The 22,306-nt window shown below is 29.2% G+C and overlaps 5 protein-coding genes across 5 annotated transcripts; 3 read left to right on the forward strand and 2 right to left on the reverse strand.

Annotated features, from left to right (window-relative positions):
* Nucleotides 1–822: 822 nt before the first annotated feature.
* On the reverse strand, nt 823–3,246 carry pasi2 (Protein). Its single transcript, XM_065511722.1, has 7 exons — nt 3,167–3,246; nt 2,794–2,931; nt 2,593–2,731; nt 2,395–2,524; nt 2,214–2,308; nt 1,532–1,768; nt 823–1,465 (listed from the first exon to the last, which is right to left on the reverse strand). The coding sequence occupies exons 2-7, from the start codon at nt 2,862–2,864 to the stop codon at nt 1,364–1,366; spliced, it is 774 nt and encodes a 257-aa protein (XP_065367794.1). The 5' UTR covers nt 2,865–2,931; nt 3,167–3,246; the 3' UTR covers nt 823–1,363.
* Nucleotides 3,247–4,008: 762 nt separating this feature from the next.
* Nucleotides 4,009–6,451, reverse strand: Aduk (Another Drosophila Unc-51-like kinase). Its single transcript, XM_065498093.1, has 5 exons — nt 6,217–6,451; nt 5,395–6,129; nt 4,985–5,315; nt 4,733–4,917; nt 4,009–4,671 (listed from the first exon to the last, which is right to left on the reverse strand). Exons 1-5 carry the CDS (start codon nt 6,301–6,303, stop codon nt 4,558–4,560), a joined length of 1,452 nt encoding a protein of 483 aa, XP_065354165.1. The 5' UTR covers nt 6,304–6,451; the 3' UTR covers nt 4,009–4,557.
* Nucleotides 6,452–10,811: 4,360 nt separating this feature from the next.
* On the forward strand, nt 10,812–11,697 carry LOC135948692 (CUB and peptidase domain-containing protein 2-like). Its single transcript, XM_065498095.1, has 2 exons — nt 10,812–11,302; nt 11,371–11,697. Exons 1-2 carry the CDS (start codon nt 10,823–10,825, stop codon nt 11,662–11,664), a joined length of 774 nt encoding a protein of 257 aa, XP_065354167.1. The 5' UTR covers nt 10,812–10,822; the 3' UTR covers nt 11,665–11,697.
* Nucleotides 11,698–14,624: 2,927 nt separating this feature from the next.
* LOC135948693 (mite allergen Der p 3-like) lies at nt 14,625–15,532 on the forward strand. The gene is made up of 2 exons (XM_065498096.1): nt 14,625–15,108; nt 15,170–15,532. Exons 1-2 carry the CDS (start codon nt 14,629–14,631, stop codon nt 15,461–15,463), a joined length of 774 nt encoding a protein of 257 aa, XP_065354168.1. The 5' UTR covers nt 14,625–14,628; the 3' UTR covers nt 15,464–15,532.
* A 3,294-nt stretch (nt 15,533–18,826) lies between these two features.
* Nucleotides 18,827–19,877, forward strand: LOC135948691 (mite allergen Der p 3-like). Its single transcript, XM_065498094.1, has 2 exons — nt 18,827–19,344; nt 19,409–19,877. The coding sequence occupies exons 1-2, from the start codon at nt 18,865–18,867 to the stop codon at nt 19,700–19,702; spliced, it is 774 nt and encodes a 257-aa protein (XP_065354166.1). The 5' UTR covers nt 18,827–18,864; the 3' UTR covers nt 19,703–19,877.
* Nucleotides 19,878–22,306: the final 2,429 nt, after the last annotated feature.

Here is a 22,306-nt window from a genome sequence, read left to right on the forward strand (position 1 = left end):
AATAAAAACAGAAAAATAAAACTTTATTTTAGTTAAAACTAAAAAAAACTTTATTTTACGTCCAGTGTATTTCAACGGGTAGGTCGATCCATTTCAAAATATTGGTGGTAGGTAGGTATTATTATTTGGTTTATTTGCTACTTTTTTAAACAGTTTCTAATCCGTAATTTTGATAATCCTAGAGAACGAGAAATAATGTGTCCTTTTTCCTTTAATTTTTTTAGTTATATCACTGAGAGAGTGAGATGAGAACATTTTAGGTTAGGGGTTGAGAGAAACAGAAAATAAAGGAACAGAAATAATCCAGTTGAGTTATTTATTTATTGTAAAGGTCAGGTTATAACTTTTATTTGCGAACGTGAAAAATTAAATAAATGAAAAAAAAATTCATTTGAGAATCAATGGTGGTTGTGCGAAGTTCGCATTTTCGCAAGGGTAAAAAACGTAAATTTTTAAAAATTCACCAATTTCACAACAAATCAAATTTAAGAAAAATCAACAATTTTAAATTCTGTTACTTTTGCACCCAGCTCGGCACTGTATTATTTCATATTTTTTCCATTATTTTTTAAAAATATACCAAACTATGTAAACACAAAGGGACCACCTGAATGTACCCAAGTGAGCTATTCGTTGTTGTTGTAACAGCTATGCTATAGTCTAAAGTTCTTCCCGGAAAAAAACTTCCGATGGATACAGCTGTCGCTGTCGCAGAGCGAGACTCGGGTCGTTATGGAGCGAGGATCCAATTGTCGTGAAAACGTATGCCGGAGTAGTTATTTTAGGTATTTATTTCGGGATAATAAAAAAATCCTCATATCGTTATTACTGGAAAAAGTACTTATTTTGTTTTATTGACTGATATGTTCAATATTTTCAATAATATTTGAGATAATAATTATTTAAATAAAAACTTAAAATACGGTTTTCATGTTTGCACTCGTTAAAGTAGAAAAAAAATTTAAAAATACATATTTTTATGTATTATATAAAAATGGACGGTGTAAATTTCGGCTTATATACTAAATATATATGTATATATAAAGTTTTATAAAATGTATAAATGTACTTAAAACAATTTGTAAGCTTTATAATCAACTACACTACAGTGTAAAGAACAAATAATGATGAATTATTTTCCATTAAGGCACTTCTAAATACACATAATTAAATGTCATAACATTTTCAAACAAAATAATATGATATAAATGGAATGTTTTCTACATTAAGGTATTTGAAAAAGATTATTGATAAAATAAAAATTAAAAATAAAGGACGGTTTCGAAAGTAATACATATGTATAAAACAATGTTTGTAAAGAGATTCGTAGAGAATGTCAATAGTTGAGCAATTCTATATAAATCTAACCAACCGGCATAGTAGAGACAGTACTGTGAGGTGTAGTAGGACGTGAACCGGCTAAGGAATTGGCAGTGGAGGCATGCAAAGAAGCCATGGTGCCCATCTGTAATAATAATAATGAAAGAATATAATTAATAATAAAAACATAATTTAAATTATTACTACTTACTCTTAAGTGGGCCAAATCTTCCAGTTTTGTTAGATCTACTAATTCCAGGAATAGCGAATAAACCACACACCAACCCAAAATGGAAAACAATATGAAAACAGACCACATAAATACCATGACAGCATTGTAGGCAAAATACAAATCATTGACAATGGCAAAGAACAGTAGAGACAAAAGGCGCCATACCGTAAATATGGCAAATGTCCACAGCCAAGGTAAAATTTTACGTTCATATTCCTGTTAATAAAATAATAAAGAATAATCAATTAGACAATTTATTATATTCGTAGTAAAATGAGGGAGAAACTTGAGAGCCAATTACAAATAACTTTGTTTTATAATATTGTATTTAGAAAAACATGTGTTTTTGTGGATGAAATGGAAAAATCATAAAATAAACAAATGTTACCGGTATTAAAACAAAACGATTTTGTTTTCCATGTTTATGATGCTTGTGAAGAATCAATATAAAATGTTAATAAAATAAAATAGCTTTCTTGACAAATAGTCAGATTTTTATTGAAGTGTTAGTCAGAATTCAGAGACTAAAACCTTTTAAAAAATCTGTTACTAAATTGAAGAAAGCTAATAATAATGTGTGAAATATGTAAAATGTTGTTATTGATGAAAATTTCAAAATAAATAAAAGTTCATTTAAAAAAAAAATAAAATTTATTCTTACCTTTCTTAAAGCTACGACCAGTAGTATGCTGGTAAACAGTATTATAACACCCAATACTAAGGAAAATAAAGCAAAAACCATCAACATGTTGCGCACTGAAATAAACAATTAAAAATAGAAACATTTTAATTAAGAAACACTTTAATTATAATTTAAATAAAAAACAACAACTTTAACTCACCATGTTTGTTGCCTACATACACAAATTCATATGATATAATATAATAACCATAATGTGTGGAACCAGGCGCAGCCATGGCCAAGCAATAGATATCAAAGATGGCAGTACCAATAGTAAACAAAGCCAAGAACTAAAAATTAAAACAAAAAACCAAACAATTAAACACAAAATGTATCATCTAGTATTACTAATACTTACTATGGCAAATAAACCAATCATCATGGCATTTTTTTGTATATCAATATATTGATTGTTCTTTAGAATGGGTCTTTGGTACCAGGGTATACGCACCGAACGCGTGGAACGGGATTTCACCGTATGCAGATTTGTAGATGATCTAATAACAGAACAATATCAATTAACAATTTCCAATGATGATTTTATAATAAAAACACTTACCTTCCCGTAGTATGAGAGTACACAGAGGGATTTGATCGATATGTCGATGGAGTCTTACGCCCATAATTCATATTGCTGCCGTTTTTACGTTTTCTTGTAGATTTGAGCTTTTATTTTATGTAGAATTGTTAAAGTAAACTGTAAATATATTAAATATATCAATTTAATAATTAAAATTGTGTTATATTGTTTTAAATAGTTAAAAAACAAAACAGGGCGTTACCCCTGGCAGCACCCATGTGTTAGTAATATTTGTGGCTTAAATTCTTTAACTTCCACAATTAGTTTGCTTTATATTTTCACTTAATTCATTTATAACTACATTTTTGTTAAGTTTTTAATAAAGTTGGTGTTAAATTTTTGCTTAAATTACCAAAAAAACAAACACAAATAATTGTTGTAAATGAAAACATATATTGGAATGTTTTCTTTAATTATGACAAGTGTCAAAACACATAGATAGCGATGGCAGTTTATGGTCAAACGAGTTATCGATAGTTCGATAGCATAATAACAAGGCATTGTTAGAGTTGTCAAGCTTAAAAAAAATTAAAAAGAAAAAACGAATCGTTTTTTAAATTGAAATTTATAAAGCAATGATATTGTAAAATATTATTTATAATTTGGTTAAAATGCTTTTATTGTTAATGCATATTATTAACAAGGTTGACTACCACTTCGGTATAGGTATTTTAGCGGTAACGATAATCTATTTTTTCATAAATGTTGTAGATCTCAATAATGTGCTATTTTTCTATAGCTACGAGTTTTACATGTATTTTGTTTTTGTTACAATAACAAAACACATATTAAATTTCCGCTCAAAGCACTTGTTAGCTATAGAAATACAACACATAAATGTAAAAAGATTTACAAGCTCCAAATAAATCCCTTAAAATACGTGTTGCCAAAGCTTTAATACTAGCTTATTTACTGTACTATGTTAAGGGATTTACTGGTACTACTAACGGCTAATTTAATAGATTTGTTAAAATGTTTAATAGAGTAGTTAAATTTGTAAATGATGTTAATATTATAATTTTACTATTTTCCTACAAAACTATGGTAATTGGCTTCACTGAACAGAATCCAAAACATAGCAATTTTTAAAAATTTAAGGAACCTAAAATTTCCGAATTTCAACAAATTTGGAAGTGGTAAGGTACGATAAAAAAACTTTAACACTTTTTCTGCACAAAATAAAAATATCTGAAGTTTTTGTTTTATTTAAATATGTTTATTTTTTTTATAACAATAAATAGATAAATTTTAGAATTTATTTCTTAAAAATTACATACAAGAAAATGTTTCTCAACAATGTAAAGCATATGGAACTTAAAACAACAATTAAATTATATAAAAACAATGATATACTCACGAAATGGTTTGTTTGATAATGCCAATGCTAAGGAACATAAATATCAAAAAATATAAACTATTATTAAAAATAAATAAAACAATAAGTACATATATTTTTTTCTAATCACAAATTTGCTACTGTTTGCTGTTAAACAAAAGACAATAAATACAATATATGTATATAAAAAATTAACAAAATACATAAATATTAAAAGCATATGTCTATAAGTATAAATTGTGTACGTTTGTAAAAGCTATAAAAAGTTTTGTATATTGTAAAAAATAAAATGAAAAACTATTTAAGAATAATTTTAGAAAATATAGATTAAGAAGAAAGAACAACTCTAGTAGCTAAATCTAAAGCAAACAGACACATGTACGGTTCTAAGATATAGTATATTCAATCTACTGAATACTGCAACTGCGTACCGAATGGCTAAGTTTTTGGTCATCATCTTGTATATCTTTAGCGTTTAAAAGACTTTTAATGCTCTCAGCTTCTTTCATCCAAAAATCCAGCTAAAACAAAAATCCAAGTCAAATAACATTAAATAAACTATAAAAATATTTATGAAATAACCTGTTGTATTAATAAAGTTCTTCTTTCGCCTTTGGGTTCTTTATTAAGAAACGGCACCAGTATACCCAAGGCAGATGTAAAAGACTCTAATGCGGCATCATATTTACGTTCATATAGATATAATTCACCTTGTCGACCTATTTCCAAGGCTGTTTTTAATGAAGGACTGGAGTGAGACAATGCAACTGCAAGTATAAAAGATAAACTAAATGTATTGAGAACAAATGTTAATTGCTTTTTTAGGGGTGTTACATAGTTGTTTGTAACGAGTTTCTGGTTCCAAAACTTCCGTAATTATGTTCGTTGACGTTGAAGGCTCCTGTTTCTGTTGTTCCTTACTTTGTCGTAGAGCTAAGGCTTTGTATTCCTGCTCTATTAGCACATTTTTAATTTCTTCAGCTCGTTTGAGGTAAGTTAGAGCTCGATTGCGCAAAGCCATGCGCTTATTAGCATCGGCTTCATCTGTTATGAGAGGTACAAAATATTGCAGTGAACTGCAGTATAGATAATAGGCCTCTTTGTAATTTTGCTTTTCATCATATTCCACGGCTTGTGTTACTAACTCTACTGCTTTTTGAAGAGTCTAAAAATTAAGGAATTGAATTATATAAAATGTTATTTATTAAGAATATAAATTTGAAAAGGAATATAAGCAAACTTACCTTTTCTGAAGGAAATGTTTTGAGATCTAAAAATGCATGGTTAAAGAAATCATTAAACGAAATACGTTTGGCTGGATCATGTTGCAATAGACGACTCAATAAGTCTTCGCACTCCTTACTTATGCGAGCATTTGGTGGCAAATTAATTTTCTCGCAACTCCGTATACGCATCAACAGTTCCTCAATAGTTTTCGAACTATAGGGAGCTCTACCGAACAAACACTCGTACAATATCACACCTATACTCCAAAGATCAGCACGAGCATCATACTGATGTTTGCGCACTATTTCTGGCGCCATATAGAGAGGAGATCCTTTCAATTGCAAATTAATTTCACCCAATTTCAAATGTTGGGCAAATCCGAAATCGGCCACCTTCAAGAAAACATTAGAATTGTTTTTGGTCAGTAACAAGTTCTGAGGCTTCAAATCGAAGTGGCAGACATCATTGCTGCGCATATATTGAACAGCAGCTGCCAACTGTCTAAGGAAATATTTGCAAGTGGCCTCTGGCAGTGATTTTTTAGAACGTATAAATGTTGATAGGCTGCCAGCATTACAATATTCCATGACTATGTATATGTTCTTATCATCCCAAAAGAAGTCTTCCAAGGTAACAATATATTTATGGCTCAACGAGCGCAGCAGGCGAATTTCCGTAATTAAATTCTCTCGCGAGCTGCCGGACAGCGAAGACATTTCCACAAATTTAATGGCATGATAAGTTTTAGTTTTCTATAACGCAAAGACATAATAAATAAGTACACGTCGTATATAAGATATGCATTATCAATGTAATAGAAGGGATTATTAATTGCTAACCTTGTGTTTTGCCTTGTATACTGTCGCATAACTGCCCACTCCTAATTTTTCCAATATTTCAAAATCAGTTATACGTGGCAGTGCCATATCCTTACATCGATGTCGTGTTGTTTCTTTTTTATTATGATTTGTTATTAAAAAATATAAATTTATTTGTTTTGTACACAATTTATTTTATTTAAAAAGTTACACAAAAAAACCAAAACAAACCAAAAGTAATTTTTTTTTCTGCTTTACTGATTTTCAATCAGCTGTTCGATTAACTGGAACTGTCAAAGACAAATGTTAGCAGAGTTACCGTAACCAGCTTAAAACACTGTAAGCTAAAAAAGCGACAGGCTATCAAAACATTTTTTCATTATGTATGTAGGTATATACAAAATGCACTTTTGTGTGTGATTTCCATAAGTTTTTCTATAGAGAAAAATAAACTTTATTCAATTCATTATTAATAAAAATTTTCGGACAATTTCTGAATATTAGAATTGGTCCGATTGCAAAATGAGTATGAATGAATTGTAGAGCAGGACGTAGGCTTTAAGAAAATTAGATTGTGACCATTCTTCTTTCATCATTCATATTCATTTGCAATCTGACCAATAATTTATAAGATTCAGCCCCATTTTCTCAATTTCTGATTGTGACCATTCTTCTTTCATCATTCATATTCATTTGCAATCTGACCAATAATTTATAAGATTCAGCCCCATTTTCTCAATTTCTGGTTATTTATCGTGACGACAGTTCTCATACTAAAATTATATCAAGGCGAATTTAGTTAGTAAATAAATTTGCCTTGAAATTTTCTAGCCAGCATTCAAACCACCACTTTCTGAGCTAAACAAACTGGAAATAAGTATGGGGGGCTCAGATTTATTACCACTTTAACTAAAATGCGTTTTTTTAGTGATTCAGTGAAAATATTGTACTACAACTACGAAACAATTACAAAAACAACAAGCAAATAAATTTTATATTTTCCGGGGGAATGATATGCAGTATAAGCCATATTTTGCAGACAAAAGGACCACAGCCGCATTGCAAAATTGTTTAGGCCCTGCATATTCGCTTTTTTAATAAAGGGCTGATAGAAAAAGGCATGTCTTAGAATGTCTTCTGTTGAAAGCCTGTAAAAGGTTTGAAAATGAAAGCTTAATGAAAGGTTTGCTGAAGCTAGCCTTAAAAGAGGGTTATTAGGGAAAATATTGTTAATGAATTCAGATTAAAACTCAAACAATGCACTTTAAAGAATAACATTTTATATTATATGAAAAAACAATTCACGCGAACTGCACAATATATAATTTTATAAATCCGACCACGATGTGCCTTCAACAGTTCGAAGTTTAAAATGAAATGACAGAACCAATATACCCCCCACATTTTTTGTTGATAACGGTAAACTTCTAATATGCTTTTGTTCGTGTTCTAATGTAGCGTTCTTGTATCTAAATCATCGTGATATCACTAAAATAAAAATTACTTTATACTCACACTGAACAATTTATTTTTACAATAATAATTGTGTTCACGTACTTTCCAGTAAAAATTATCCAGTAACTTTAATTTAGAGGGTAAAAATACATTTACTCTCAATCTAAAAAAATATCCAAAAAAGTACGCGAACAACAATTTGTAAAAATAAATTGTATTTTATTATAAATCAATTTAAAACGTTTGTTTTATGTTATTTTACTTCTTTTCTTTGCAAGATTTGTAAATTGTGTTAACTTTCAACTTTTTTTGTTTTGTTTACCCTAGGTCTCCACGTAGCAATATTTATTGCTGCAATTGTCAAATTTGATTGCGTCAATGAAATTTGCGAGTGTAGACCGCAAATTGCCTTATGTAGCAATCCATTGCGCAATGATTGCTCTACTGATTGCCTGAGCAATTATTGTTAAGCAATAAGCTGTCAGATCAGTTATTATTAATGTAAAATTTCTTCTTTCTATGATTCGGTGCGATTAATTCATACATATTTAATTTATTTAAGTACCAAAAGTAAAAAAACAAAGAAATTAGTGAAAAAAAGCATGCAATACAAAATATAAATAAAATACACCAAAGTTTTTCATAGAAATATTTGTGACGAACGTTTTCTCCACTTAAAGCAATCAGCAATCACTCTGCTGTTGTTCTGCCGACGTTATTGCTTGAGTTTAGCAATAAATATTGCTACGTGGAGACATGGGGTTACATTTGCAACAATATGTTTTAAACATTCTTTTTATGTTGATATTTTTTACTGGAGAAAAAATGTCCAGTAAAAAATATCATGTTCTCTATCTACGAACTGTCACTTTTAACACTCACTTGCTCTCTTGTTACAAGTTTTTAAAAGTAAACGAACGGAATCCCGTTCCCCTTCCAGTGATAATTTGTACAAATTATTACAAATTATCAAGTACGCGAACACAACTAATATTTGATAGATAAAAACAACTCAATTCACGCAAGAAAGCAGTAAATTCTATGTTGTCCTGTGAATGTGCCTAATTTCAATTATTTCGGCAAAGGTATTTTAACGGTAACAGTATTTTTTTTTATTTCGGTAACGGTAGCTTAGCACGGTATTTGCTGTTATTTCGTATAGTTAACATCAGATCGGGAAATAATAGGTTTCAAAAAATTCGAACTACACAGTTCGTTATCGGTTAAATTGTTCTAATTGTGATAATTTATTATCAATACAAAAATAATGAATATGATAAGGTGTTGTAATTTTTAACATAAAATGATTAAATCGATTGTTAATAAAAATTAGGAAGAAAATACGTAAGTTAGGCGATCAGTAGCGATCACATACATATGTACATTAAAATACATTTAGAATAAAATGATCCACTTCAAAATTTTACGGTAAGTAGATAACACTTTATATTTCAGTTTTATAATGTACTTGTAGTGAAAAAAAAAAATAGAATGTTTGATTTAGAAACGAAATAATGAAGGGCTTCTCAAGACGGTCTTGTCGGTCCATCACATTATTATTTTCTCCTTTTGTTCGTAAAACATTTGAATCCTTTTTTTACCATTGATGAACAATTTCTCGAGTTCATCGTTTCTGTGGAGTATTGGTAGTGTCATCGCTGATTCCAAATATGTTCCAAAGACCTCCGAAAATACATGCCCAATAAGCCGTATAAAAGGGGGATCAAAATGTTCGTGCTTTGTGATTCAAACGGTTTTATATTTTAAGAGCATTTAATGGAATTTACCCGATCTCGCCCTGAACTTTTTTAAACTCAATCTATATATCGAAAAAACCCCAATAATGGAACACTTTAAAAAAAAAAATAAAAAATATTTGCAAAACATTTATCTAAACAAAGAATATTTACTTATGTTCACAAATACCTGATGTTGATGGTTCCATTTTAATATTTCTACTTTTAACAGACTTAACAAAAAATATAAGCTCTCGAAATATCACAATTTTCAATTTTGTAAATTCGTAAAAATTATTTGACTTTGACCGCTCACTGCCAATAAAGTAAGTTACTCACAACTGTACTAATCAAGGCGTATTTAACAAGGTGACAGCAGTGGCGAATTGAAATAAATACAGGCGAATTCACTTATTTTTTATATATTGAGTTTGACATACGGGCGAATATTTTTTATATATGTAGTTTGATATTTGTGCGAGCTATTTCTATAATCAGCTGTGCTGCCGATGGCACCTTATTAAATGCACCTTGGTACTAATGTAAAATTTAATGCACTTTAACCCAATACAAACATGACTGTGTCAGATAAAGTTCAGATTTTGAATTAATCGCCACTTTTGGTACATTTCAACCCTCTGTGCGTTCGTTCAGAATGTTTTTCGCCTGACAAATTAAAACTTATCGTTCTATCTACTTGGAAAAAAAATATTGACTTCATTGGATAATTTTTAGGTCTTGCCGGTTAGAGGGATAATATCGTGAGAAATTGGACATAAACAACTTTTATATGAACCTAAATCTTTCTGCCAACTTTCGTGAGGATCGGTCTATTATTGACCCTACCCTCTATAGATCATTTTATTGTTATACATTAATGGTGGGTATACAATATTCGGTACATCCGAATACAACAACACTCTTACTTGTCTAATCTCAATTGAATTAAGAAGTTAGTATAACGAGAACTTAATGTATTAAGTTGGTTTTTATAATTTACAAAAGCAATACGGATATTTTAGATAATAATAACTTCTTGAACAACCACACTTTTGAATTATCACTTTCACATTGGGCAAGTTTGTTCATTTGTACCCAAGTAGTAAATATCTTTAAATGTCAGAGATTGTATTAAATACAATAAATATGTTTTCACGCTTTATTGGTAGTCAGTCCTCTTATTTATATTACCCATTCAATAATAATTATCTAATCATGTTAAAGGAGATATTCCCATTGCAGTTGAACACACGCACAATAATGACTATGTGGTCGGTCGGTCGGTCATCTCTTGATAAACATAATATGTAGGTGTTTCTTTTTCTTATCGCGTGGCTAGAATTTGTGCAAAAATTCAGCATAAAATTCTTTTCGTATATAAATGATGATTAGGGTTTGAAATATCGTTAGTTTATTTTGGGGAATAGACAAATACTATGTTGTTTAAATTTTCGCTGGTGACTTTGATAGTTTTGGTTGGCAGCGTTAGCTGCTTTCCTGAAAGTCGTGTTGTAAATGGTACCGCTACTGATATTACAAAGTATCCGTTTATGGTGTCATTGCGTAGTGCTAGTGGATCTCATTCCTGCGGAGCCAGTATTATAGCTCCACGTTGGATTTTAACCGCTGCCCATTGTGTCAGTGGACGCTTGCCTAGTCAACTTAGTATACAATATGCTTCAACTTTAATAAGTGCCAATGACACAAACGTTGTTAACGTAACTCGTATTATTATGCATGAAGGTTACGCTCCCGCCAAATCTTATGCCAATGATATTGCTTTGTTGGAATTGAAACAATCACTTGTTTACAATTACAAGACAATTGCTCCAGTTACATTACCCGATTCATTCTTTGAAGTTCCCCAAACTAAAGAGGGCGCTCCTGGTGTCTTAGCTGGTTGGGGTTTAAATGCTGTAAGTTTTTACATATTTGCCAGAGAATGTTAATAAACTGTAAATTTGCTTATTTATTTGAATTTCAGACTGGTGGTTACATCCAAAAGAACTTGCAGGAAGTGAACTTGAAAATTTACTCGGATGAAGAGTGCAAGTCCAGACATAAAGGTGATACAACAGCTGATCAAATTTGTGGTGGTGTTGATGAGGGTGGTAAGGGTCAATGTTCCGGTGACTCTGGTGGTCCTTTGTTTTATAAGGGTTCCGTACAATTGGGTATTGTTTCTTGGAGTATTAAGCCTTGTGCCGTGGCTCCTTATCCCGGAGTTTACACAAAGGTTTCTCATTACATTGACTGGATTTACAACCACATGAAATGAGTTTTAAATATATAAAATACGAATTTCAATAAAAACTCTAATATTAAAACATTTTAGTAGTTATTTATTTATTATTGAAACAAAGTGCAGAATACTGCTGGATTGAAAAACTGGACGATATGTAGAGAGACTGGATGTAGAGATGGTAGATTTATTAATGATATATAGCATATAGAGTTTATAGGGAATTCCGAAAAATTTTCAATCCCGAAATCCCGGGAATTATTTTCTTTAGTTTTATGTGATGTTTTTTGATGATTAAAACTTCAAAACAAATGCAGAAGATTCATTCAACAAAAAAGATTTAACCCAAATAGAACAATAACAAGTTCATTATTCGAATTATTCCAAAAACTCGTAAATGTTCAGGGCTGTCACAGAATTCTATTCCGAACGAAAGTGCAATTATTTTAGTATTTAGCTTTTTCACAAAGAGTAAAACGAAAATTTTTGAAATAAAACCATTGAATTTTGTTTAATATTATTGTTTTAATTAACATCATTACTTAATTTTTGATTTAATAAGAAAAACATTGCCAATTCAAAATTAAAAAAAATAAAATATTTATTTTTGCGAATTAACAGAATTAATTGGAACAAAATCTAATGGAAGCCATTTCGATACAAATGACAAATGGTGACCGGTTTGTATATAACCAAAATTAGAAATCGAGTCAGTTTATCTCTTTATATTATTTTTTTGTTAGATTTTTTTTATCAATTACATTTTAAAACCAGAAATTTTTTAGTTTTTAACAAAGTCTACATTCTTAAAATTGAAAATTTCAAAATCAATCCCGATTTCCCGGTAAATAAAAAAGTGCGGGAAAAGAAAAACTTTAATCGCATAGTTACTTTAATAATTTTAATAAAAAAGTTATTGAAAATACAATTTTCATAATTGAAATCATACGTTATTTATTGTGTTTTCAATTACGAAAACAATATTGCGGTTGAACTCAAGGTGTATAATGAATTCGCCTTGATCGGAAATCTCACAATGATTTTGTTTTATCTGTGCACAAATAATTCTATAACTTTCAAAAGATATAGATTTAAATTTTATAAAATTTATGTAGATGTAAAATCTCAAATCATTCTATAAAACCATTCCCAATAAATTAATTCTCTAGCTTAATTTAAAGACTTTTATTTGAATAGAATTCATTATTTTTTTAATAGATTCATATTGGACTTAAAATATTAAATTTTAGTTAATTTATATTGAATTAAAATATTGTTTTGATTTAAATCGTTTACAAAATGAAAAGAATGATCAAAAACTCGAATATACACAAAGATCTATTGTAAAGATCATTGTAAAAACTGAAATCTCGAAAAATGTACAAAAATATTTTAAAAAAATCCACAAAAAATGGCCACACTCGATTAAGAAGGCGGGACACAGGAGACCTAATCTAGAAGGAAGAATGTCAATTTAACCAAAACAACCATGAATACAAAATTGTTTCGTCCGGCACTGGCTGGACTAATTAAATAATAATTATTAGATATAAGATTTGAACATCTTATTGTTAGTTCATTAATAAATAAATGATGATAAAAAAAAATAATTAAAATAATAATTTAATATATTGTTAGGAAATTGTATGTGAATTCAAATCTGTATAACGGCTTCTAACGCGTTATAACGTCTGGTTTCAAGTTGCAACATATCTGTGGATATTATTAACATAGCTGTGATTATTGTAGAAATAGAACTTACATGAATCTACTGGAAGGAAGATGGCGCTGGGTTTAAATAGTGGAGGCGATTGCAGTAGGTACACTGCATTACCAATATATTCTTGTGCATTATAAAGTGTGTTTTTAAAGTGTGTAATATTAGTGTTGTATAAATTTAAATAAATAAAGAGTTGTTAAAAATTTTAAACTACTAAACTGCTTTTATTTGCAATCAAAAGTACCCGGTTTATTTAAAGGAAACCAACCACCGTTTTTAATAGGTAAAAACGTAACAAGGAAAAGCGAAAAGCGGACTATATTTGTGCCTAGTCCCCACACAAGGTATACATCATCTTTCTACTAACTTTTGTGAGGATCGGTCTATAATTGACCCCCATATAACCACTATATTAGAAAAATATTTTATTGTCAAATATTGATGGTGGGAATACAAGAATCGACACATCCGAATATAACCCTCTTACTTGTTATACCCTTCACCTTCGTGAGAAGGGTATATATAAGTTTGTCATTCCGTTTGTAATTTTCACAAAAAAAAAAATCAAAAAACAAAAAAAAAAATTAAAATTTAAAAAAAAAAATTTAAAATTTAAACAATAAAAATTAAAAAAAAAATTTAAAATATAGCACTCTTACTTGTTTTTATTAGTTTTAGGTGAAATTTTAAGGCCCTAATTTTGTAAATCACGTCATGATTTACAAAATTAGGGCCTAAGTTTTCCTTTTGAAGTGATGTTTAGCTTAACTGATTGAAATCGTTTTTGTTTTTGAAGGACTTATTTTTCGTACATGACATGAGAGTTTAGGTTCGTGACCACGATCTGTACGAAATTTATTAATGTCTGGAATATTGGTTCATTATTTTGATAGTTGCATAAGTACAAACGTACTTAGTTTTCTGTTATGTCATTTTTGTTAAATAATAGTAGTAAATTAGTTCAAATCAAATGACAAAAATAGATTTTATTCAATGCAATACATAAATCATTTAAGCGATTTTTTTGACGGTCCTCTTATTTATGCTACCCCTTCAAAAAAAATTATCTAATCTTGTGAAAAGAGGAATTCCCAATAAAATGTACACACGCGAAATCATATTTGGGTGTTTGTAGTGGGAGATCTTAAATACTATTTACGTTTTATTTTGAGTTTTACGATAAGAACTTTTGCCGAATTTAAGCATAAAATCTTTTTGATTGTATATAAATGTTGATTAGGTTTTGAAATATTGTTAGTTTCTCGAGGACAATAGAGAAAATGTGGTTTAAATTTTCGCTAGTAGCTTTAATCGCTTTGGTTGGCAGTGTTAGTTGCTTTCCCGAAAGTCGTGTTGTAAATGGCACCGCCACCGATGTTACAAAGTATCCATTTATAGTGTCATTGCGTGGTAGTACAGGCTCTCATTCCTGTGGCGCCAGTATAATCGCTCCACGTTGGATTTTGACAGCTGCTCATTGTGTCAGTGGTCGCTCGGCAAATCAAATTAATGTACAGTATGGTACTACTAGAATAAATGCCTTGGGCCCAAATGTTGTTGGCGTTAAACGTATTGTGATGCACGAAGGTTATGCTCCTGCTAAATCATATGCCAATGATATTGCCCTGTTGGAATTGGAACGTTCACTGGTTTACAATTACAAGACAATTGCTCCAGTTACATTGCCCGATTCATTCTTTGAAGTTTCCCAAACTAAACAGGGTGCTCCTGGCATTTTAGCTGGTTGGGGTTATGATGCTGTAAGTTTTTATTTAATAGAAACAATTATTACATATATTAATTCGTTTGTTTTAATTTTAGACTGGTGGCTATATCCAAAGCGTTTTGCAGGAGGTGGATTTGAAAATTTATTCCGATAAAGACTGCAATGCTAAACATAATGGTACTACAACTTATCATCATATTTGTGCTGGTGTTGATGAGGGTGGTAAGGGTCAATGCTCCGGTGACTCCGCTGGTCCTTTGTTCCACAAGGGTTCCGTGCAATTGGGTATTGTTTCATGGAGTATTAAGCCTTGTACCGCAGCTCCTTATCCCGGTGTTTACACCAAGGTTTCTCATTATATCGACTGGATTTACAACCACATTAACTGATTATTATTTAAGTATGTACATAAAAAATATGAATTTCAATAAAATTAACTACTATTATTGAAGTATTTGAAATTGTTACTTTTGAAACAAAGAGCATAGCATAGTGGCACAATAATATTCGCGATCAGTTTTGAACTTTCTCATAAGATCAACGTACAACGTACTTTTCAGCTCCTTTGAGTTAGTTTATGTCATAATAAAAAAAAATTTACTGAAATATATTGCAAATAATCTTAAATATTTGACTTTAGATCTCATCTTAAACTAATAGTAATAAATACTTATTTAACCATAAAAATTAGCCGAACTTTCCGCATTATTTTAATCCAAATTGTATGTACTTAAGAGTTGCTATTTATCATATGAAGGGGTTTTATAATCTAAGAGTAGGAGCTGTTAGTTTTTATATACGTTACCTCCTATCATTAGACTTTTGTCAAATTTACAACTATAATAATATCTTGATTACACTTTCATTCTTACACACAACTTTTGATATTTCCATATAATAAAACTATCACGTTTTTGCGATTAAAAATGTTTATTTAAAATGTGAAAAATTAAACAAGTGAAAAGCATACCCCAACTATCCCTCAAGAGTTTTTGACCACCATATGTCATGTCATTCCGTGTGTAACACTGCAAAATATTCATTCAATACCTCGAAAAGTATGTAATTATTGATCCTTCGTTTCGTTTTATATCGGTATTTAAATAATTTAGGTAGAAATTGAAAAGGACAATTGTAAAAGTACAAGTGTAGTTCTCTTAAAACGTTATACTTTGATTAAAATTATATAAAAATAAAAACAAAAATCCAAATGTATAAAACAAATATTTTATTACGAAAAATATTAATGTTCGAAAATTTTTCAACCTTCATATTTACTGACGTTAGTTATCCTCGGGTCAAAGTTGACACAAAAAGAAAATAGATATTTTTTTGCCAATAAAAAAAGTAAGAGAGCTATATACGGCCGAATCTTATATACCCTTCACCGAATTATACTTTAACCCTTTAATGCATATTGTTGCCAATTGTCTACATTCCAGCTCCACTTAATTTTAAACGAATATAAGCTTGATACTAATTCAGATTCTAATTCAGAAAAATCAAATGGAGTACGAAAAGTTTCAGCTAACGAAATTCTAAATCAAACTAAATTTAAATGAAATATAATAAATAAAAATCAACTAAATATTTGATACTTTATAGAAAAATAAAAGTAAAAATCATGCATTTAAGGATTAAAATACAAATTTTAAATATTTTTAAGTAAAAAAATTTAAATTTTTTTTCAAATTTTAATTTTATTTTTTTTTAAATTTATTAGAGAAACAAAATATATGACAAACAAATTTTTATTTTTTTTTAAAAATTCGGGTTAAAAATATTCTTCCCGATTTTGACCCATTTTACTATCCTTATATACATCGTAGTAATGGACTTTGAAATATATATCATTAGATAACCATATTGTGTACATTAATGACTAGTAATACAGATATACATAAAAACTAGGTAAAAAATCGAGGATGTCCCGATTTTTTGTGCCGATTTTCTCGATTTTAAATAGCAACCGGTCGGAAGAATTCCCAATATTTTGATGTATCAATCATGTTTGTAAGTTATTTGGGGACTACGGAAATTTGATTTCAACATACAGACGGACATGGCTATATCGACTTCGTTATCGCAAATGAAAAATGTAGAAATTACAAACGGAATGACAAAATTATATACCCTTGCCACGTGGTGAATGGGTCAAATTTGATTTGATGCATAAAAAAATTGCTGTGGTATTTGCTCGGGGAACATTTAAGTTCTGAAAATATTTAAATTAATTGTGCGTAACAAAAATTCGTAATTTTTTCTCCGGGTCAAATATGATCCAAATTTTTGAAATTTAAATTTAAAAAATTAAACAAAAAAAACTACATAATGTTTCAAAACAAAAAGATTATCTTAAAATAATAAAATACCATTTTTAATTCTGATTTAAAATAGTACGAAATTTTAAATATTTGTCGACATTTCTTTTGTGGTTAGGCTGAAATTATTTTAATTAATAATTCAATTCTTCATTCAATTTCTTTTTGTTTTGAAAAAATAAATTTAAAAAAAAAATAATTGATTAGAATTGAAGAAATATTGAATCATTTAACAAATTTTATCAAGCTATTTTGTAATGGATTTGAATTAAAGGAAACTTGATTCAATTCAATGCTATAATTAATGAATTATTACTAACAACGAATTAATTTGTGGATTTGTTAATAGAATATTTAAAAATTTAATTAAAAATAAATTCTTTCGAACATTTGTTTCTGATTAATCAAGTATTTGTGAACTTAAAATTTATTATGCAATTAATCAGGAGTATAAATAAAGATATAGATATGAACAAAGTTAAAATTTGAATGAATTGAATGTGTTGAATGAAAAACTAGACTTTAGTGATTCAACACCAGACGAAGCCATTAAATTTTTTTTGTTCATATTATATTAATTTATATGTTTATGTTAAAACCAGCTTAGCTTCAAACACAAAGAAAGAATCGAGAATGTCGGTTCGATTCCCACTCAAGGATTTTTTTGTTTTTTTAGCAACATATTCTTGTGTTTAAAACGCGGACAAAAATAACTAGTGTTTCAGTCAAATAATTAGTAGTCATCACTTACTTGCAGGCTTACTAGGTAAGTAGAGTTTTTGTTGGGTTGTTTTACATTTAAGAAATTTTAATTTGACTCAAATTTTGAGCAAAATTAATGCATTAATTTTTTTATTTTAATTCGTTGCAAATAATTGAAGACAATTGGCCAATTTCCGGAAAAAAATTTTGAACCGACTTCATTTGCTTAATTTCCAGAGATATTAGCTGATTTTTCACTTAAAATGGAGGTCACAAAAACGGTTTCCTTTTTCTATTAAGGTCAAGGGTGTATAAGATTCGGTATAGTCGAATAGAGCACTACAACTGTGCTGTGTAAATCCCAACATTTTACCAACTGGGAAATTTTAACAATTCAGCAGCTATAAAATTTTAACGATAACAATATTTTTGATTCATAAATCATTTAATCTGAACTGCAACAACACACAGATTTAATTCCATTCAATATAGAATTTGTACGATTTTATGGCGGGCTTTTAATTTATATTACCAATTGTAACATTAAAATTATCTTATCATGTTTAAGCAGTTAGGTATTCTTGTACACACGTATCACAATGGCTGAGTGTTTGGTCATCTTTGGGTAAAGATTATATTTTATTTCATATTAACCAAGTGATAAGAACTTTTGCTGAATTTCAGCAAGAATTTTGTAGACCGCTAAAGTATAAAAGTGAAGTTAAGGGTTTGAGGCATTGTTAGTTTCTCGTGGAGAATAGACAAAAATGTGGTTTAAATTTTCGTTGGTGGCTTTGATAGCTTTGGTTGGCAGCGTTAGCTGTTTTCCGGAAGGTCGTGTTGTAAATGGTACCGCTACCGATGTTACAAAGTATCCATTTATAGTGTCCTTGCGTGGCGCCACCGGTTCTCATTCATGCGGCTCCAGCATTATTGCTCCACGTTGGATTTTGACAGCTGCTCATTGTGTCAGTGGTCGCTCGGCTAGTCAACTGAGTATACAATATGCCACCACTAAAATAAGTGCCAATGGTGAAAATGTTGTTGCCGTAAAGCGCATTATTATGCATGAGGATTACGCTCCATCAAGATCATATGCCAATGATATTGCTTTGTTGGAATTGGAAGGTTCATTTGTTTACAACTACAAGACACTTGCTCCAGTTACACTGCCCGATCCCTACTTCGAAGTTCCCCAAACTCAACAGGGTGCTCCTGGTGTTTTAGCTGGTTGGGGTTTAAATGCTGTAGGTTTTTATTTAAAAGAAAGTATTATTAAATGGTTAATTTGTATGTTGCTTATAATTTCAGACTGGTGGTTACATCCAGAGCAATTTACAGGAAGTGAATTTGAAAATTTATTCCGATGCTGAATGTAATTCTAGACATAATGGTGCTACAACTGCTGATCATATTTGTGGTGGTGTTGATGAGGGTGGTAAGGGCCAATGCTCTGGCGACTCTGGTGGCCCTTTGTTGTACAACGGTACCATACAATTGGGTATAGTTTCATGGAGTGTTAAGCCTTGTACCGTAGCTCCTTACCCCGGTGTGTACACCAAGGTTTCTCACTTTATCGACTGGATTTACAAGCATATTAATTGAAATGTTTTTACGTAATATATAAATTTGAATACAAGTTTAAATCAAAATATTAAGATCTAAATTATTTTAAGACCATAAAAGACTAGATAATCTACAATTAAACCTAGAGCAGACTTTTCCACAATGGCATACAAAAATAAACCAAACTTAATTTTGTCGCTTTACTGTAGTTCATGAATGAACTAGTTCAGTTGAACGATTCATTTGTTTGAGGGAGTTTACAAATTGCTAAATCAAAATTGATCTAAATGTACGCTCTGAATTTAATACTTAGTATTGTTGTTTTTCTTTTTCACAATCATTCTAAAAGAATGCCGAAGAAATAATGACCAAATTGTATAGAATCCGTGGTCATATATGGCAACTAACTGCTACAGAAATCAGAAAAATGTTAATGAATTCATCATTAAATATTTTTAAATCAAAAATATGAATTGAATTAAAAATTTAATGAATTAATTTTATTATTCATTTTCATTGCAATTCCTTTTGGAATTCACTTTTAATTCAGATAAAAATAAAAATATATACTTTGATTCTTAAATAAAATGTTTCTTAAGGTATTTATAGACGGCAATACTGAGTATTAATATTTGTCAAAAACTCAAGTATCATACAATTTCATCGTCTAAACAAAATTTGTATTAGAATTTCAAAAAATACAAATGATTTTTTTGATTTACGGTCGGTATTGAAAATTTGTTTAAAACAATTCAAAAACTTTTTATTTTCATATGTATCGGGTATGTATTTATAAAAACAAATAAGGCAAACAAAAATGTAAAGAAAATATAAAATAATAAAAAAACAAAGAAATAAAATATTTGTAATATTATCGTGTAAACAATAAATGTTTTTTCGAAACGATTTTTTGAAATACCGACTGATTTCAATAATATTTTAAATTTGAAAAGTGTTAATACTCAGTATTGCCGTCTATAAATACTTTTAGTTGCTTTTATGTACTCAATGGATTTAAAAAGGCTTTAGGAAAACTTTTTAATTCATCCAAAAGTTTTTCTTCAGTCGAACTTAAAAATTTAATGAAATAATTAATTATTTTTTTTTTTCATTCATGGCGAATTAAAAACCAAATATGATTCATTAATTTACAGCTCTCTATTATTCATGATAAAGGCCCTAATTTTGTAAATCAAAAACAAAATTTCAAAAATTTTAAATATTTGTTTTTGTTTTATATATCAATTTGGTGACGTGATTAGGGACAAAGTTTTTATTTAGGATTTGGAAAACCTTTTGAGACACATTGAAAGTGAAATTTTTATAAAGATGCTTATAGAAAACGTTGTTAATTAATTTAAAAATTGATTGATTAAGTTTTTAAATATGTATTTATAATTTGATGCTAAAATGTACAATAGTACTAAACTTTTCATCCATGCTATACATAATAAGATACATATGAACATTTACACGATTCCGAACGCTACATTCGTACGTCTTTGAATTGAAAAAAATAAAGATTTCTGTATTTTTTTCTTATTTACATTTTTCGATAGCATATTTGTATTACTATGTTTAATGCAAAATATAGGTTTTATCGATTAGTTTTTTTTTTCAATATATTAGCAATATAGTATCCCGAACGCGACAATATAACTTGTTTTCGACTGCCTCTAGAAACTCAGCGAATTGGAACATAATTTATTTTAGCAACAAAAAATCCAAAATTGAGTTATTGGGAGATTATTACTTTTTTAAAGGTAAATGAATCGTTTAATGCGAAAAACAATTAAATACTGCCCCCTATTATGATGAACCCAAGAAATCCGTGTTTAGTGCAGAAAGATGTGATGTTTTTTGAACTTTACTTTCTCAGAAGATTTATACAACAAAAAAGATTTTATTCAAATAGACCAATAACAACTTTATTATTCAAATTATTACAAAAACTAAATGTTCAAAACGGTCACAGAATTCTATTCCGATCAAAAGTGGATTTATTTTAGTATTTTTCTTTTTCATTTTTTACTTCTGTGGAATATAATTTTGTTTAATATTATTAGGCAAGCAAGTTTTTAAAATATTTATTTTTTTCGAATTAACAGAATTAATTGGAATATAACGAAGGTAGAACAAAATCGAATGGAAATTGAAGACATTACGATACAAATGACAAATGGTTACAGGTTTGTATATAACCAAAATTAAAAATCGAGTCAGTTTATATCTTTATATTAAATTTTTATAGGATTTTTTTATTTGTATCCAATTACATTTTAAAACCAAAGACATTTTTTTTGGATTTTTAACGAAGTCTACATTCTTAAAATTTAATAATTTGTTCTAGTCTGAAATTCCCGGAATCCCGAAAATTTACAAAATTAATACCAATTTCCCGGGATATGAAAAAGTGCGCGAAAAGAAAAACTCTAAATACAGCGTATGAAGATGAAAATATATTTCAGAACAAATATCTAAATTGTTTGAAATCAAATTTCCGAAGGCCCCAAATAAATTACATACACGATTCATACATCATTTAAACATTTAAAAAAAAAAACAATTCGAAATTTTTTTTTCCAAAGAATTAAAAACACAACTTTGGAACAAAAAAATTTTGTTTATCTAAAAATATTTAAA

The sequence above is a fragment of the Calliphora vicina genome, chromosome 1, assembly GCF_958450345.1.
Source record: "Calliphora vicina chromosome 1, idCalVici1.1, whole genome shotgun sequence".
Classification (NCBI taxonomy): Eukaryota; Metazoa; Arthropoda; class Insecta; order Diptera; family Calliphoridae; genus Calliphora; species Calliphora vicina.